Raw genomic sequence first — 16,916 nt, forward strand, 5'->3', positions numbered from 1 at the left:
GCAGGAGGATGAACCCAAACTTTGGTGGCAGCTTTGCACCAGAGAGTGGAGCCTGCAAGGGTCCTGGCAGATGCTCACATCAGCAGGATACTCACATCACCCTCTCTCTTCCCTGCACGTCCTCCCCTTGGGTTTTACTGTTGATACCACAGACAGATTTGTCCCTAAAGTCAAGATGGAAAACTATAAAGAGCAGGAAGAAAGGGGGGTGGGAAAAGTGCATGGGACACAAGAATGCCCTGAGACCAGGAGAGGACAAAAACTACAGATGAAATGTGATTAAGGCAATGAAAAGGAACAAGGCAATAGCCACAAATGTTGCCTTAGAAAACAGGCAGAACAAGAGCACTGAATGCAGAACAGGAGCACTGAATGCAGAACAAGAGCACTGAATGCAGAACAGGAGCACTGAATGCTGTTACTTGAGCTCAGGGTTAGGTGCAGGAGCTCTGTCCTTGGAGGGTTTGGCTCTGCTGGTTCACACTCATTTCAGCCCAGCTTGAGCTCCCCAAGAGTAAAGTTTGATGTCATGGGACCTGTCAATTGAGGCTGCTTTTCCAGTTAACAGAAAAGGGCAGAGAGAGACACCTCGCTCCTCCAAGAGGCACCAGAGCAAGGCCCAGGGAGTGCTCCCTGCCAGAGGAGGAGGAATCGGGCTCAGCTGCACAGGCCTGGGGCAGGACAGGCTCTGCCTCACACCTGCCTGGCCTGACAGGGCTGTGCCATCTCATGCCAGGGCACAGCAGCAAATCAGATTCTCAGCTTCTGTTTCATTCAGCTCTTGCTCTGCACACTGATGGTTGAGCCTGCTGATCCTCCTGACCTGTCCAAACCTGCAGGAGCTGAGCTCTCTTTCATTGCTTTATCAGACTTTGAGGTGGAGATGGGGAATGCTAAATTTAGAGCGGCTTCAGCAGCACGCTGTGTCTGCCCATGCTTGCACTCTGCCTTCTGAAAGATGATGACCAAACCAAATCCAGATTTCCTTTTAATCTGGCCTATTTTGAATCAAACTGCAAGGAAAGATACTAAAGCTGCTACTGGGAAACGTGCTGCTCCATGAATTAGTAATTGTGTTTATCTTCTGCATTGGGGATTTTTTGCCTGTGTTGCTGTTTTCTTACTGCCACTCAACGTGAGGAGCTTTTATTTGAATGAGACTATTTCAAAGCACTTTTACACCCATGTAGAGTCAGGCACTTATTTACTTTCTGACAGTTATTTACTTCCTGTAAATATTTCACAGCCACAGGACCTCCCAGATGAAAGCAGAGTTTGCTTTGTGCTCCCATTCAGGAGTCTAATTAAAACCAGAATAAAATGGGAGGGATGGAGCTAAGTGCTAACTGTAATGGATGGATCTAGAGGGAATTCAGCAAGGGACCCTCTTCTTGGCACCATTATTGAAGCATAAAAGCAGAGGAAAAGTGCCCAACTCACAAGGGAGAGGAGAGGAGAGGAGAGGAGAGGAGAGGAGAGGAGAGGAGAGGAGAGGAGAGGAGAGGAGAGGAGAGGAGAGGAGAGGAGAGGAGAGGAGAGGAGAGGAGAGGAGAGGAGAGGAGAGGAGAGGAGAGGAGAGGAGAGGAGAGGAGAGGAGAGGAGAGGAGAGGAGAGGAGAGGAGAGGAGAGGAGAGGAGAGGAGAGGAGAGGAGAGGAGAGGAGAGGAGAGGAGAGGGTGGCCAGGCCCACCTGAGTGTCTGACAGATGTTTCCCAGAGCTGGCACTTTCTCCAGGACGTTAATCATTACAGGGAAAGGCAGGGACTGTGCTCTGCTGCCTTTGTGTTTGCAGAATTCCCACATCCAGAGCTGCAGAGAAACCAGCCACTCCAAAGTCACCACATAAAGAGCAAGAAAAAATAAAGATCAAGCATCACTTCCCCTGTTCTGGCTTTTTGGGTGTTTTTTAGAAATAGCTTGTTTGCTCTTGGTTAAGGAAAGATTTCTTACCACAGATGTCTACAGGGCAAGGGCAAATTGCTTCAGGTTTGGAATGAGGATTTTTCACTTTAAAGAGTGCATTTGGAGACAAGGGAGATTATGAACAATCCTTTAACAAGATCTCAAGCCATCAGGCTGTTTAACATTATTGATCAGTGCAGGCAGAGCACATTTTTTAAAAATCTATCGGATTGAAATGGAAATAGATTTCTGGCTGTGGCTGCTCACAGGTTTCATTTCCCTTGGCAGCAGAGCTCCCCTGAAGGAGGGGCAGCCCCAGGTCAGAGGGGTGCCCCTGCCAGGAGCAAGCTGCCCTGCAGCCCTGGCAGCCCAGCAAAAAAGGGATAGCTCCATAAACAACCACATCACACCAGAAGGGACCTCTCCCAACAGCTCATGGCCACAGCAACCATTCAATAGGGAGGAGCATCACCTGGGTGTTATTTAAACACTTCTCTTCTTGAACACCAAGTCAGAATAGATCCAGATCCCATCCATGTCACCCACCCAGACAACAAAGCTTTCATCTCCAAAGGGATCACAGTTCTCAGGATTTGTTTGCAAAATAAATAAAAAGGAGCACTTTGCTTTCAAATTAGTGCCCCAGAAGTTGACAGCAATAGTAGTACACAATAGAAATTATTTGCATTAATAGCTGTGCTTATTCTAATGATGTTGGCATTCTCTGTGAAGATTAATTGGCAATAATGTTGCAAAAACTATTGCACGAGAAATATGCACCATAAACCCAAAATAATTTGACTGACCTAAGTTCTAAAGTAAAATATTTACAGTAATGAGATTCTAATTATCCTTTGTTATGGCAGCCATTCTCCCCACTCCTCGTTGTTGATAGGAGATGTATTGTTTCAGCATTTTAGCCCCATTTATTTTCTCACATTTGCATTTCCACATGCACAGAGAATGAGAGGCGATCATTACCTTCTTCACTTTGCATTCAATTTACATCAACAGCACATTACCTCATCCTAACTCATTTATCAAGCACAGAAATTTGATAACAAAAGCTACTGTCAGTGATGAATAAAGATCATTTCAAATGCAGCAAGAAGAAACAAGATGAATTATAGGTTTCAGGACTTTTTGTTTGCTAAAGAAAAGGAAGAGAAAGGATTTTTTTTCCACCTAGACAAGAGGGATCTCACGAGGCTGCAACTCATATTCAGCATCTCCTCTTCACCTGCTGGGTGTGTGTTGTATATGGAGGTAACCCCAAACCCATGAGCCATAAATGTCCGTGCCCTGTGCCTCACAAAGGGATGTTCCTCATTTTCCAGACTGAGTGAACAGAATGTATGGGTCATAAGCTCGAGGAGAAGCTTTACCAGCCACCCAGGGGCTGCTGTGGCCTCAGAGCATGAGTGGTGCTGCAGCCTGGAGACAGCAGCATGTCCAAAGGGTACCCCCTGTCCCTGCCCCTGTCCCTGTCCCCATCCCTGTCCCTGTCCCTGTCCCCATCTCTGCCCCTGTCCCTTCCCTGTCCCCATCCCCTGTTCCTGCCCCTGTCCCATCCCTGCCCCTGTCCCTGTCCCCATCCCCTGTTCCTGCCCCTGTCCCTGTCCCATCCCTGCTCCTGTCCCTGTCCCCATCCCCTGTTCCTGCCCCTGTCCCCATCTCTGCCCCTGTCCCTCTCCCTGCCCCTTTCCCTGTCCCTTCCCTGTCCCCATCCCTGCCCCTGTCCCTGTCCCCATCTCTGCCCCTGTCCCTCTCCCTGTCCCAGCCCTGCCCCTGTCCCTGTCCCCATCCCCTGTTCCTGCCCCTGTCTCTGTCCCATCCCCATCCCTGCCCAGCCCTGTCCCTGTCCCATCCCTGCCCCTGTCCCTGTCCCTGTCCCTGCCCCTGCCCCTGTCCCATCCCTGCCCCTGTCCCTGTCCCCATCCCCTGTTCCTGTCCCTGTCCCCATCCCCTGTTCCTGCCCCTGTCCCTGTCCCATCCCTGCCCCTGCCCAGCTGTGAGCCCCCCTTGCCAGGGAGCACAGCATGCCCTGAGGTGGCAGAGCAGCAGCTGCCTGTGCTGGGCACGGGGACGTGTGGCCACCTTAAGCCCAGGGCTGGCCAGGGCAGTAAATCAACAACCCCTGCCCTTTGAACCATGGACTGAGCTCAGCCCTGCGCTGTCAGAGCCTGGCCGGGGGAGAAGATGGCAAAGGGCCCCCTCACGCTCTCCTTATGGCTGCTGGGAGCCTGGCTGGCTGCTGCAAACACAGGTGAGTGCATCTAAAGACAGCAAACCCTTCACCTTTGGGCACAGGTGTCGCAGACACGGGCAGGGACAGTTTGCAGTTTGTCACTGGGAATGTGACAGCTCGGGCAGCACTGGGAGAGCAGCTCAGAGGCACTGCTGCATTGCACTGCTCCTCTCCAAAGCTCTGCTCTTTGCTGGGGGAATGAAATAACGGCTTTTGTGCTGGTTTTACACAGCGTGTGTCACAGGGATTAATTTTCAGAATGGATTTTTCCTTAGGTTTTTGCATCTTTCAGCTTTCAGAGCTCCATTCAGCCATTTTAGGAGGCACACACAGAAGGGGAAAGGGGAGAGCGCTGCTGGGGGAGTGACAGTCACACCTCTTTGTGTGCCATCCCTTTGTCCTGGAGAGCAAACAAGTGCTCACATCCATAAAACACTCCTTGGGTTTGCCACTGCCAGGATTGTTTACAGGCAAGCCCAGTGTGGCTTTAACAAAGGCTGTGGGATGCAGCCAGAGCTGGGGACAGGAGAGAGCAGCTGGTGGATGTGGGCAATCACTCACAGTAACGCAGGCTGTTGATTTATCTGCAGCAGCAACACTTCCAGCAGAGGCTGCTTCACATCTGGTGTGAGCTCCTGTTTCCTGCAAGGCTGCCCTTTCTTCTTTCATTAACACATAGCTGGGAACAGGTTTTAAAAAGGCTCTTTCCACAATGTTTGCTCAGCAATGAAAAGTGAGCAGAACCTCATGTTTTTTCCAGCCCCTACCAGGTGTACCCCCTATAAAGTACAGTGGAGAGGACAGGTGTGCCCTGCCAGCACCTGCCTAGAGCCCTGTGTGCCTGTCTCAGGTGGTGGTTCAGAAGCTGGTGGGTGGTGTGGGAGTGCATTCTCAGGGGGAGGAGGTTCCCAGCCCACAGGGTGCCATTCCTGTCACCCCACAGAGTGACCCTGCAGCCTTCAGTCCCAATCAAGCTTTGCTTGTGAAGGCAGCAGGTGGGACCCCGTGAGGAGGGTGGACACCAACAGCCCAATGAGGGGGTGGCCCAGGGGGTGAGGAAGGCTCGTGTCCCCTCCTGCCTGCAGGAGATGCTGGGACCCAGGGCTGAGGATGAGGATGAGGAGGAGGGAGAGGAGGAATGGCCCCTTGCTCCCAAGGGCCAGAGCTCTGCAGGGGCCAATGGCCAGCACAGCCACACAGGGCAGGACAGTTTCCGTGGCCAAACAAGACCTCACCAAGCAGCAGCAGCAGGAAAAAGCCCATTATTTCCCCCTTTCAAATAGCTTATTCCACTCTATGCATCTGTGATGGGAGATTCTCACACCATCTGCTTTGGGGTATTTTAAGCATCAAACTTCAGCCCTCCCAATCACCCTCTTGCCATTGGCCATTTCTATTGACTATTTTGACATTTGGCTCTGCAGATTTGGTCCTTTGGATCAGAGGGGCTGAGGTGGGGCAATAAAGAAAGCTCAGTCCACAGTGACATTGCTGGACTGTCTCTGGCATGGACAATGGGGATGCACATCTGGAAAGGGTTTGTTTCTCTGTCCATGGACAATGGGGATGCACATCTGGAAAGGGTTTGTTTCCCTGTCCATGGTCAGTGGGGATGCACACCTGGAAAGGGTTTGTTTCTCTGTCCATGGTCAGTGGGGATGCACACCTGGAAAGGGTTTGTTTCTCTGTCCCTGGACAATGGGGATGCACACCTGGAAAGGGTTTGTTTCTCTGTCCATGGACAATGGGGATGCACACCTGGACAGGGTTTGTTTCTCTGTCCATGGTCAGTGGGGATGCACACCTGGACAGGGTTTGTTTCTCTGTCCATGGACAATGGGGGTGCACACGTGGCAGGGCTCATTCTCTGGGCAGGAGAGCCCTGCCAGCCCTGCCCTGCCCTCCCTGCCTGTTCCAGTGTTCCTGGGCAGCAGAGAGGCCAGCTCGGTGCTGCAGAGGCAGCGCAGAGCCAACTCCAACCGGCTGGAGGAGGTGATCCCTGGCAACCTGGAGAGGGAGTGCATCGAGGAGAAGTGCAGCTATGAGGAGGCCCGGGAGGTGTTTGAGAATGAAGAGAAAACGGTGAGTGCCTGCTGCTCTAACCTGACCCTAACCTAAACCAAACCCCAACCCTGTTCCCTCCAGCCCTTCAGCTTGGCACAGAGGGGCAGGAGGAGGGAACAGCCAGGAGAAAACCTGCAGGGCAAGGGCAGCCTCTGGCATGGCAGGTTCTCATCTGTGCTCCGTCACTTGGGCTGGGGAGAGGCTTTAAAGGCTTTATCAGTCACCACTGGGATATGGAGGTGGTGGTTTCCCTGCAAGTCTTTCCCTTCAGCTTTGGAGCCATCCAGGTACTGCTTCAGTCACACAACACCCAGAAAGTAGAAAACAAAGGAAACTTTTTCTTTTTTTCCCTTTGCAGATGCAGTTTTGGCAAACATATGTTGGTAAGAGCTGCTTTCTTCATGTTCTAATGTTTAGTATTCCTGTCTCAGTGCATAAAGACCTGATGTGTCTGTAACAAATGTATTCCAGCATCCAGGAGCTGTAAGGGCAGAGCCATCAGAGCCTTGCACTCCAAATCCTGCAGTGCCCAGCCTGGGTCTGTCCCCCTGGTACAGAAATGGCAAGCCAAACAAAAAAGGATGCCTTAGCATTTTATTTGTTCAAGCAGGGTTTTTCTGAACAAATTTGAAAAACCCCACTGAACAAAAGCAGTGCAGGCAGAGTGCTGGATCTCATTGAGACCAGGCCATGCTCTGGCTCCAGTTTCGGCTGTGCCACAGAGAAAAATACCACAGCAATAATTAACAGCCCTTCAGCAACCAGCAAATGCTCTGCTCTCTAGTAGAGATCCCCAGATTAGGCACAGCCCTGTGCAGGCACAGCATGAATCCCTAGAAATGCCATATTAAAGTGGAGACTCAACATGATCATAGCAAACAGCTGTTTGCAATTCACACCCTTGCTTCACTGCTTTCTTTCCACATCCACTTCTTCCTTTTCAGCCTCCATCCCCGACGACTCCTTGGTCCCTTAACAAAAAGATTTCAATGCCCACTACACCATCTGAAACTAATTTTGAGGACATTTCAATAAATGAACTGTTTGGTAGATTGGCAGAGTGCCCAGAACATCTCACTAAAAAGCCTTAAATAATTCAGATTACTCAGTCCGGACTATAAAATAAAAACATTACATTTGCATTGTCGGACTGTCCTCTGAAAAAAACAACTGATCAAACTCCACACTGCATTTGCTTCCCTGCCACTGCAATAACAAATTGGCTCATCAGAAATAAGGAATGCCATCTATTCCTCTGTCATCTGGGGTGCCTGCTCTGCTGTTCAGAGTGCAGCCCTCAGGAGCTCAGCCCTGCACAGCCCCAGCTGCAATCCTCACCCTGCCTCAGAGCTCCAGCAGGACTCAGACAAGCCCAAACCATTTTGTTCCTGTTTGCATTTTGCATTCCAGCCCTTTCCTAAAAGCCCCATGGGCTGCCACCCTGTCCTGTCCCTTCACAGGGCACAAACCCAGCTTGGCCCTGCCCTTTCTCCGTGCCTTGGCACAAACATTCAAAGGGCATCCCCCATGCTTTAACATCCCTGATTTGCTTCTCCAGAGCTGTACATCCCCAACTTTGCAATATCAGCATTTTCATTAAAGCCTCAAGTTCCCAGCTGGAGAGCTGGGAAAATTAAAGCCCTGGCACATGGGGAGAAATCTAGGGCAGGTGACAGTGCAGGACTGAGAAAGGAAGAGCAACAGGGAGGTTCTCAATCCTGACACCAGACAGGTCTCCATACCCCCATGGACAGACTCAAACTTTCCCAGAGCAGCCTGAGTGTTCAAACAACCCAGGGTAGGATACTCAAAGCACTCCTGAAGTAGCAAACCTTCTCCTCTTGTCTAACGTGGCCAAGCCACGAGGTGCTGCTCATGGTGACTGCAGAGGGGCTCTCTGAGCTGGGCAGGGTGACCCGCAGGGCACACAGCCCAGGGCACACAGCCCTGCTGCCCTGCTCTTGCACACCCAGCTGCCAGGACCTGGCTGGGCTGTGGTGGGTGTTGGCCCTGTGTTTGCTGACTCTGCTGTGCTCTCTCCAAGATGGGGATCAGTGCAACCCCAACCCGTGCAAAAACGGAGCCGTTTGCAAGGACCAGATCAACTCCTACGTGTGCTGGTGCCCAGCTGGCTATGAAGGCAAGAACTGTGAGATAGGTACGTGTCAGGGCTGCCCCAGGGGCCCTGCTGCAACCCCTGGGATCAGCGGGGTCAGGGTCACCCTCTGGGGCTGGCTGACACCCACCCTGCTGTGCTGGGAGGCAGGGAGGTGTAAATGCAGCCTGCTGGCCCTGGGGATGGCAGGGGGACGTGCCTGAGGATGGCAGGGCAATGGGGATGGCAGGGGGACATATCTGGGGACGTGCCTGAGGATGGCAGGGCAATGGGGATGGCAGGCACTGGGGAAGGTAGGGGGACATGCCTGGGGATGGCAGGGCAATGGGGATGGCAGGGGGACATGCCTGGGGACGTGCCTGAGGATGGCAGGGCAATGGGGATGGCAGGGGGACATATCTGGGGATGGCAGGGGGACGTGCCTGGGGATGGCAGGGCACTGGGGATGGCAGGCACTGGGGAAGGTAGGGGGACATGCCTGGGGATGGCAGGGGCTGTCTCTGGTCCTGCCCAGCCCCCAGAGCAGCCCCAGCTCCCCTTTGCTGGGCACCTGCTCTTAGGCAGGGCTCAGTGGAGACTCAGGCTCAAGGTCTCCCGTCCAGCTATGGCTGCCAGGGCAAATGTTGACACAGAGCCCTTCCTTTATGTCCCCAAAGCACAAACCTGCCTGGGACTGCTCAGCCAGGGACAGCCTGCTCACCTGCTGAGAGCAGAGTTCCTCACAGACCCCATGGGATCCCCACTCTCCCACAGACCCCATGGGATCCCCATTCTCCCACTCCCCTTCCTCATGCCAGGCTGAGCAGCAGGTGCTGGGCAGGGCAGGACTGTCCTGGCTTCCCCTCAATGGCACTCTGCTTAATTCATAATTACAATTATCAGCAGCGACCTTGATTCTGGAGGCAAATAAAAGGCAAATATTTTCCTGATGGGTTGAGGAGTTTATGAAAACCAAACAGCTGATAATTTAAGCAAGAGGGATATTCAGCTCTTATAATATAAACAGGGGCTGTGCAGCTCACATAATGTGCTAGACTCACTGCACTAATAAAAGATTCTCTTTCTAGTTGTATTTCTGCTCTGGCAAGAGAGGAGTGTACGTTAAAAAGAGCATTTCAAAGTTGCATCAAATTTAAATAGTTTCATTGCAGATTTCTTGGGGAAGTGAGGAGCAAAAATAGAGCTGGAAGTGAGGCGTGAAGAAGAGCTCTGTAAAAATAGTAAATGATGGCATTAAAATGGCTACAGGAAGGGAGGTGTCCTTGAGGAAGTAGGAGTGGAGTTAATCTGCCGTGGAGTTATTTGAAAACTCCTGGGAATTGCAAGGGCCTCTGCAGGTCTGTGGTTCCCCAGGTCCAAGGGGCTGCCCCCAGAGGAGTGAGGCTGGGCTGGGTGCAAGGGATGGAAACCCGGCTGTGCCGGGCTGGGGGTGTCCCTCAGGCATTCACCGATGGACAGACATTCACTGCTGGAAGGGCTCCTCCAGGCCGGGCTGGCACAGCTGGTGGTGCCCCAGGACGAGCACAAGGCTTGTCTTGGACCTGGAGCCCAGCACCAACCCCAGCACAAAGCCCTGCCTGGGGGCAGGGCTTGCTCCAGTCTGTACGGGGTGTTCCAATCTATATGGGGTGTTCCAGTCTATACGGGGTGTTCCAGTCTATACAGGGTCTGTTCCAGTCTATACAGGGTCTGTTCCAGTCTATACGGGGTGTTCCAGTCTATATGGGGTGTTCCAGTCTATACAGGGTTTGTTCCAGTCTATACAGGGTTTGTTCCAGTCTATACAGGTACAGGGTTTGGTCCAGTCTATACAGGGTGTTCCATTCTATACAGGGTTTGCTCCATTCTATACAGGGTCTGTTCCAGTCTATACGGGCTGTTCCAGTCTATATGGGGTGTTCCAGTCTATACAGGGCTTGCTCCAGTCTGTACGGGGTGTTCCAGTCTATACAGGGTCTGTTCCAGTCTATACAGGGCTTGCTCCAGTCTGTACGGGGTGTTCCAGTCTATACAGGGTCTGTTCCAGTCTATACAGGGCTTGCTCCAGTCTGTACGGGCTGTTCCAGTCTATATGGGGTGTTCCATACTATACAGGGTTTGCTCCATTCTATACAGGGTTTGTTCCAGTCTATACAGGGTTTGTTCCAGTCTATACAGGGTGTTCCAGTCTATACAGGGTTTGTTCCATTCTATACAGGGTGTTCCAGTCTATACAGGTACAGGGTTTGCTCCAGTCTTTACAGGGTGTTCCAGTCTGTACAGGGTGTTCCATTTTATACAGGTACAGGGTTTGCTCCAGTCTTTACAGGGTGTTCTCCCCCACTGCCAAAAGCACAAAAGTGGGGAAATCACGTGGCTTGTCACCAAATATTTGCATGAGTCGTGTCGGGTCAGGTGCCACATTTCAGCCAGCACACAGCTGTTGGCAGGAGGCTGTGCCAGGGCTCTGGGGGGCTCTGTGAGTTCCTCAACCTGCCCAGTGCCCTGCCCTGTACTGAGAGCAGGGATGGGACTGCCCTGCCTCCCCAGCTCCTTGCAAACCACCATCTGCTTACCACAGTCTGGGTCAGCCACAGGGGTTACTGAGCCCAAACCCCCCAGTCTCAACAGATCTCTGACCAGCTGGGTTTCAAAAGAGCCCTCACAGTTTCATTTCCATTTCTTTCAGACTTTACTTGTGCTATTAAAAATGGAGGCTGCAAGCACTTCTGCAGTCATCAGCCCCCACAGAAGGTTGTGTGCTCCTGTGCCCCTGGCTACAAACTGCACGAAGATGGAAAGTCCTGTGAACCTACAGGTGAGCTTTTAAACTGCTTTTAAGAGATTTGGGTTCAAGTTTGCAAGGCCTTGTCCTGGATTTAGTGCAGTGCTTGAGGCTGCAGCTTCACAAAGGGCTAAAGAATAGCTGGTTCTCCTTGTGCTCCCCAGCTCTACCCTGCCCTAGACCATGACAGTACCTATAAACACACTGACACATGCAGACCCAGCCCACCACAACACAGCAAATTAACTGGACACGAGCGTCTCAGAAGCACACCTGGCAGAGAAGAGATTGAGCAGATAAACATTTTGCTATCTGAAGTCAGTTTATCATTTGATGCTATGACATTTCCAACAGCTGGCTGCAGCAGGTTTGCACACCCAAGCTGACACGCAGGCACCTGCAGCAGGTTTGCACCCCCAAGCTCACACACAGATACCTGCAGCAGGTTTGCACACCCAAGCTCACGCACAGGTACCTGCACAGGGCAGCTCTGTGAGCTGCAGCAGGGAGCAGTGGCCTCCTGAAAGGGCTGGCTGCCAGCAATCAGTTTGGGAAGGATCCTGGGCTGGGAATCCTGTGAACAGAGGATCTCATCCTGTGTTGCCCAACAATGCTGTATCACTTTCACTGGACCAGAAAGGTTTGCAGTTAGCAAAAGATTGTCTTTCAGGTTGTGTGGTTGTCCTTCCTGCAAAAGCTTTGTTTTGTTGGCTCTGAAACCTTAATTTCATAGGCTGAGCCCACAGGTACCACTTTCCATCACTCAGCACTCGTTTGAGTCCTGTCCCTAAAGTGAACTGTTTAGAAATACAGGATGAAGTCTCCGTAGGCCACACTCACATCTGATTTTACACTAATGTTTGTTTGCTCGGTGCTTCTGAGAGCTTTTCAGATGAAAGACAATGCCTGGTGCTATTTACTATTTTGACTGCCACCACCAGCAGGAATTCAGCACACGCTGCGTGGGAGAGCAATGGGAAGAGCTCGTCTGAAACGAGCCTGCAGATGAGTTCTTCATTAACAGGAAATATACAACTCTAGGAAGAGTTGATTAATGTTTTCCTCACCTTGGTGCCAAGCAGGATTATCTGTACAATTGGCAGCTGTTATTTCCTGCCCTGTCCCAGCTGGCTGTTCATTGCTCTGGGGTCACTGCTCTGGCAATGCCCAGCACAGGATTCCCGGATATGCAGCACACATCCTGCCAAGAGCAGGCACAGCTGCCCCACACAAGCTTTTTTCACTTTTAAAGCGGCTCAGATGTCATTTCCAAACCCCAGAAACAATCAATGCTTTTGCAATGTTTCCATCTCGCTCGCACTGGAGCTCCAAGGCGCTGTGCCCAGGGTGCCCGTGCTCAGCCCACAGCCCTGAGCTGGTCCCAAGCTGTGCTGAGGTGAGGATTTCCCTCCTGCCTCCCCTCTGGTGGCTGTGGGGTGTGCCAGAGCCAGCCCCGGTGTGCCACAGCCAGCCCCGGTGTCCCACAGCCAGCCCTGGTGTCCCACAGCCAGGCCCCGTGTGCCAGAGCCAGCCCCGGTGTGCCAGAGCCAGCCCCACTGTGCCACAGCCAGGCCCCGTGTGCCACAGCCAGGCCCCGTGTGCCACAGCTATCCCTGGTGTCCCAGAGCCAGCCCCGGTGTGCCACAGCCAGCCCCGGTGTGTCACAGCCAGGCCCCGTGTGCCACAGCCAGCCCTGGTGTGCCACAGCCAGCCCCGGTGTGTCACAGCCAGCCCTGGTGTGCCACAGCCAGCCCCGCTGTGCCACAGCCAGGCCCCGTGTGCCACAGCCAGGCCTGATGTGCCAGAAACAGCCCCACTGTGCCACAGCCAGCCCCGGTGTGCCACAGCCAGCCCCGGTGTGTCACAGCCAGGCCCCGTGTGCCACAGCCAGCCCTGGTGTGCCACAGCCAGCCCCGGTGTGTCACAGCCAGCCCTGGTGTGCCACAGCCAGCCCCGCTGTGCCACAGCCAGGCCCCGTGTGCCACAGCCAGGCCTGATGTGCCAGAAACAGCCCCACTGTGCCACAGCCAGCCCCGGTGTGCCACAGCCAGCCCCGGTGTGTCACAGCCAGGCCTGGTGTCCCACAGCCAGCCCCGCTGTGCCACAGCCAGCCCCCGTGTGCCACAGCCAGCCCCCGTGTGCCCTTTCCTCTCCAGTGCCGTTTCCCTGCGGGAGGATCACGGCTCCTGAGGCCAGGAGGAAGCTGACCCGCTCCATGAACACCTTTGAGCACTGGAACAGCACGGGGGAGGAGCCCGAGGATGGCCCTGAGGAGGGGCAGGACAACGCCACGGAGAGCAGCACCGCAGCCCCCGCCAGGATCACCCCCGTGCTCAGGACGGGCACGCGCGTCGTCGGTGGCTCGGACAGCATGAAGGGAGAGGTGCCCTGGCAGGTACCGACCTTTGCAAACCTTCTGGGACCCCAGCAGGCCCTCCTGAGCACAGAGCATCCTGCCTTTAAACACCCACAGCCTGTCTCTGGGGTTAGGCTGGCAACAGCCCAGGCCTAGCAGGGCTAGGAGCAATGCAACTCATTTTTTGGCTCCATCGGTTGCTGCAGATCATAGAATCACCCAACAGTTTGGGTTGGAAGGAACCTTAAAGATCAGCCAGTTCCAACCCCCTGCCAGTTCCAGGGCCACCTTCCACTGGTCCAGGCTTACAGAAACCCCCGAGTGTGATGTGCCCTGCTCCCACAGGTTCTGCTGGTGAACAGCCAAGGCGTGGGCTTCTGCGGCGCCACCATCATCAACGAGAAGTGGCTGGTGACAGCAGCACACTGCCTGAAGCCAGGCTACACCCACAACCTCACTGCTGTGGCAGGTGAGCGCCTGGGCACGAGGGGAGGGATGGGCACGGGGCTGGGCAAGGCAGGGCACAGGGCTCTGAGCACACTGAGGGGCAGCAGCAGCAGGACATGAGCTGCTGTGGGGTCTGACTCGAGCTGCTGGGGGCACAGAGGCCCAGCTGAACTTACAACGCTTCACCAGCCTGGTCCTGCAGGTGCCACCATCTCTGGCAGGGGCAGTGAGCCTGGTCTGCCTTGGTCCCACAGCCACAGTGTGAGCACAGATCAGCCTGGCCACGGGCGAGCCCACCTGAGCCAGAGGCTCATCCAGCCGGCTTTAAAGCCCGGTGGAAGAAGCATTCCCCTCCCTAGGCTTCTTTGCTCCTCCGCTTTCAGCCCTGAATCACATATTCGTGTCCCCAGCAATAGCCAGCATCTCTAAGGTAAGAGAAGCCAGCCGAGAATGTCCCCCGCGTTTGGGCTGCGGGAGCAGCCTGGGAGCTGGGAGCTCCATTCCCGCCGTGCCCACAGAGCCCCCGCCGAGCCCGCAGCACCCGCTCACCTCAGGCCGGCTCCGCAGGTGCTGCTCGGTGCCGCCGGTTCCGGAGAGCCCGGCAGGGCCAGCAGAGCCCAGCAAAACCCCCGCAGCACGGCCCGAACGGCCCGGGGGCTGCCGCACGGCGCCCGGCAAAACCCATCCTTAACGCTGCTCAGGCTGCGGGGGATGCGGCCCCAGGGGCTGCCCCCTCGCCCACCTGAGCTCTGCCCTGCCCTCCCCACCTGTTACACACGGCGGGGGAAAGGGCTGCGGGCACCGCGATCAGAGCATCGCGCACCGCAGGATGCTATGGCACCTGTGATCCCGCAGCCGCCGGTACTGGGGTCACAGCATCCCGCAGGTACCGGTACCGGTACCGGGATCACAGCATCCCGCAGCTGCCGGCCCCGGGATCACAGCATCCCGCAGGTGCCGGTACCGGTACCGGGATCACAGCATCCCGCAACTGCCGGTACCGGGATCACAGCATCCCGCAGGTACTGGTACCGATACCGGGATCACAGCATCCCGCAACTGCCGGTACCGGGATCACAGCATCCCGCAGGTACTGGTACCGATACCGGGATCACAGCATCCCGCAGCTGCCAGTACCGGGATCACAGCATCCCGCAGCTGCCGGTACCGGCCCCGGGATCACAGCATCCCGCAACTGCCGGTACCGCGATCACAGCATCCCACAGCTGCCGGTACCGGCACCGGGATCCCAGCATCCCGCAGGTGCCGGCAGAGGCCGAGAGCAGCTGAGCCTCGGGCTGCCTCAGGGGCACCTGTGAGCATCAGCGGTGGCACCGCTGCCCTCCCGTGCCCCATCCTGCCCCGTGGCTCTCTAGGGGTCTAGAGAAGGGAGGTTAAGGTTTCTTTTCACTAATACATTATTTATTTTAGACCAGTATTTTTTATCAGCGAGTTCTGCCCCCTTTGCCGCAAGGGTGACATCCCCTTACCTCTCTCTGTGGGTGCTAAATCCCCAGAACAGCCACTTTGCTGCTAGCCCTGGCAAAAGCATCTGCATCTTTGGTGCCTGGCTGGATGATGGGTGCCCAGTGTCACACCTGGGTAGTGCTGGGGGCCTGAGATGGGAGGGAACCTGCAGGTGCCTCTGACGAGGAGCCAGCAGCCTGGCCAGAACAGCTTCAGAGGCACCTGAGGGCTCAGCCCTCTGCAGCCTCTGGGCTGGGCTGGAGTGGCACTGGTTGGCACCAGCAGGGCACAGTCCCTGGTACAGCCTCTGGGCCGGGCTGGAGTGGCACAGGGCTGGCTCCAGCAGGGCACAGTCCCTGGTGCTGCCACAGCCCTCTGCAGCCTCTGGGCTGGGCTGGAGTGGCTCCAGCAGGGCACAGTCCCTGGTGCAGGCTCTGGGCTGGGCTGGAGTGGCTCCAGCAGGGCACAGTCCCTGGTGCAGGCTCTGGGCTGGGCTGGAGTGGCTCCAGCAGGGCACAGTCCCTGGTGCTGCCCGGCCCCGCTGCTCTGTGCAGGTGAACACGACGTCAGGAGCGACGACCACACGGAGCAGCTGCGCAAGGTGGTGAGGCTGCTGCCCCACCCCACCTACAACGCCTCCATCAACGAGTACCACAACGACATCGCCCTGCTGGAGCTGGACCAGCCGCTCACCTTCAGCAGCTACGTGACCCCCGTGTGCCTGGGCAGCCGCGAGTTCACCAACGCCCTCCTGAAGCAGGGCGTGGGCACCGTCAGCGGCTGGGGCAAGGTGCTGTTCCGCGGCCGCACGGCCACCACGCTGCAGGTGCTCAGGGTGCCCTTCGTGGACCGGCCCACCTGCCTGAAGAGCACCTCCACCAGCATCCTGCAGAACATGTTCTGCGCGGGGTTCCCCAGCGGGGGCAGGGACACGTGCGAGGGGGACAGCGGCGGGCCCTACACCACCGAGATCGAGGGCACCTGGTTCCTGACGGGCATCACCAGCTGGGGCGAGGAGTGCGCCCTGCCCGGCAAGTACGGCATCTACACCAGGGTCTCCAAGTACGTCAAGTGGATCAAGCAAACCACGAGGCTCCCCTGACCCCGGGGAGGAGCACGGCGCCCTGCTGGGGAGGCTGCTCCACGCCGGAGGGTGGACTGGGGATGTGCAGAGGGACCACGGCAATGCCCGTGGCTTGGAGAGATCGTGGCATTTCAATAAACGTTTCTGGATCAAATAACTTCTGCTCTTGGAAGGCTGAAGTTGAGAGAATGCGATGAAAATGTGGTAATAAGGAAATAAAAAGGCCTCTAATGACCCACGGCTGCATTTCTGAATGCACTGCCGCTGCTGGAGTGGGGTGAGTCCCCAAATCCTGAATGCAGAGGTTGGTGGATCGGCAGGGGGATGGATCACACATGTCCCAGGCCACTGTGCCACCAGCACTGCCCACAGCTGGCACACAGCAGTGTGGGCAAGGGACACCCAGCAGGCACTGGTGCCCCAGCAGCACCCCAGGAGCCCACGAGGGAGGTGAACACACAGAGCAGTG

At 55.3% G+C, this 16,916-nt stretch overlaps 1 protein-coding gene across 1 annotated transcript; it reads left to right on the forward strand.

Moving 5' to 3' along the window:
• The first annotated feature begins 4,100 nt into the window (after positions 1–4,100).
• On the forward strand, positions 4,101–16,465 carry F9 (coagulation factor IX). The gene is made up of 8 exons (XM_071442136.1): positions 4,101–4,167; positions 6,068–6,231; positions 6,572–6,596; positions 8,258–8,371; positions 10,998–11,126; positions 13,250–13,488; positions 13,795–13,918; positions 15,918–16,465. The coding sequence occupies exons 1-8, from the start codon at positions 4,101–4,103 to the stop codon at positions 16,463–16,465; spliced, it is 1,410 nt and encodes a 469-aa protein (XP_071298237.1).
• Positions 16,466–16,916: the final 451 nt, after the last annotated feature.

This window comes from Agelaius tricolor, unplaced genomic scaffold (assembly GCF_023055355.1).
Source record: "Agelaius tricolor isolate 1412-34295 unplaced genomic scaffold, bAgeTri1.0.p SCAF_17, whole genome shotgun sequence".
Classification (NCBI taxonomy): domain Eukaryota; kingdom Metazoa; phylum Chordata; class Aves; order Passeriformes; family Icteridae; genus Agelaius; species Agelaius tricolor.

Coding starts and splice junctions, on each gene's coding strand:
- F9 (XM_071442136.1), top strand. CDS start 4,101: ATGGCAAAGGGCCCCCTCACGCTCTCCTTATGGCTGCTGGGAGCCTGG. Junction 6,232..6,571: donor TTGAGAATGAAGAGAAAACG/GTGAGTGCCTGC, acceptor TTCCCTTTGCAG/ATGCAGTTTTGGCAAACATA. Junction 6,597..8,257: donor GTTTTGGCAAACATATGTTG/GTAAGAGCTGCT, acceptor GCTCTCTCCAAG/ATGGGGATCAGTGCAACCCC.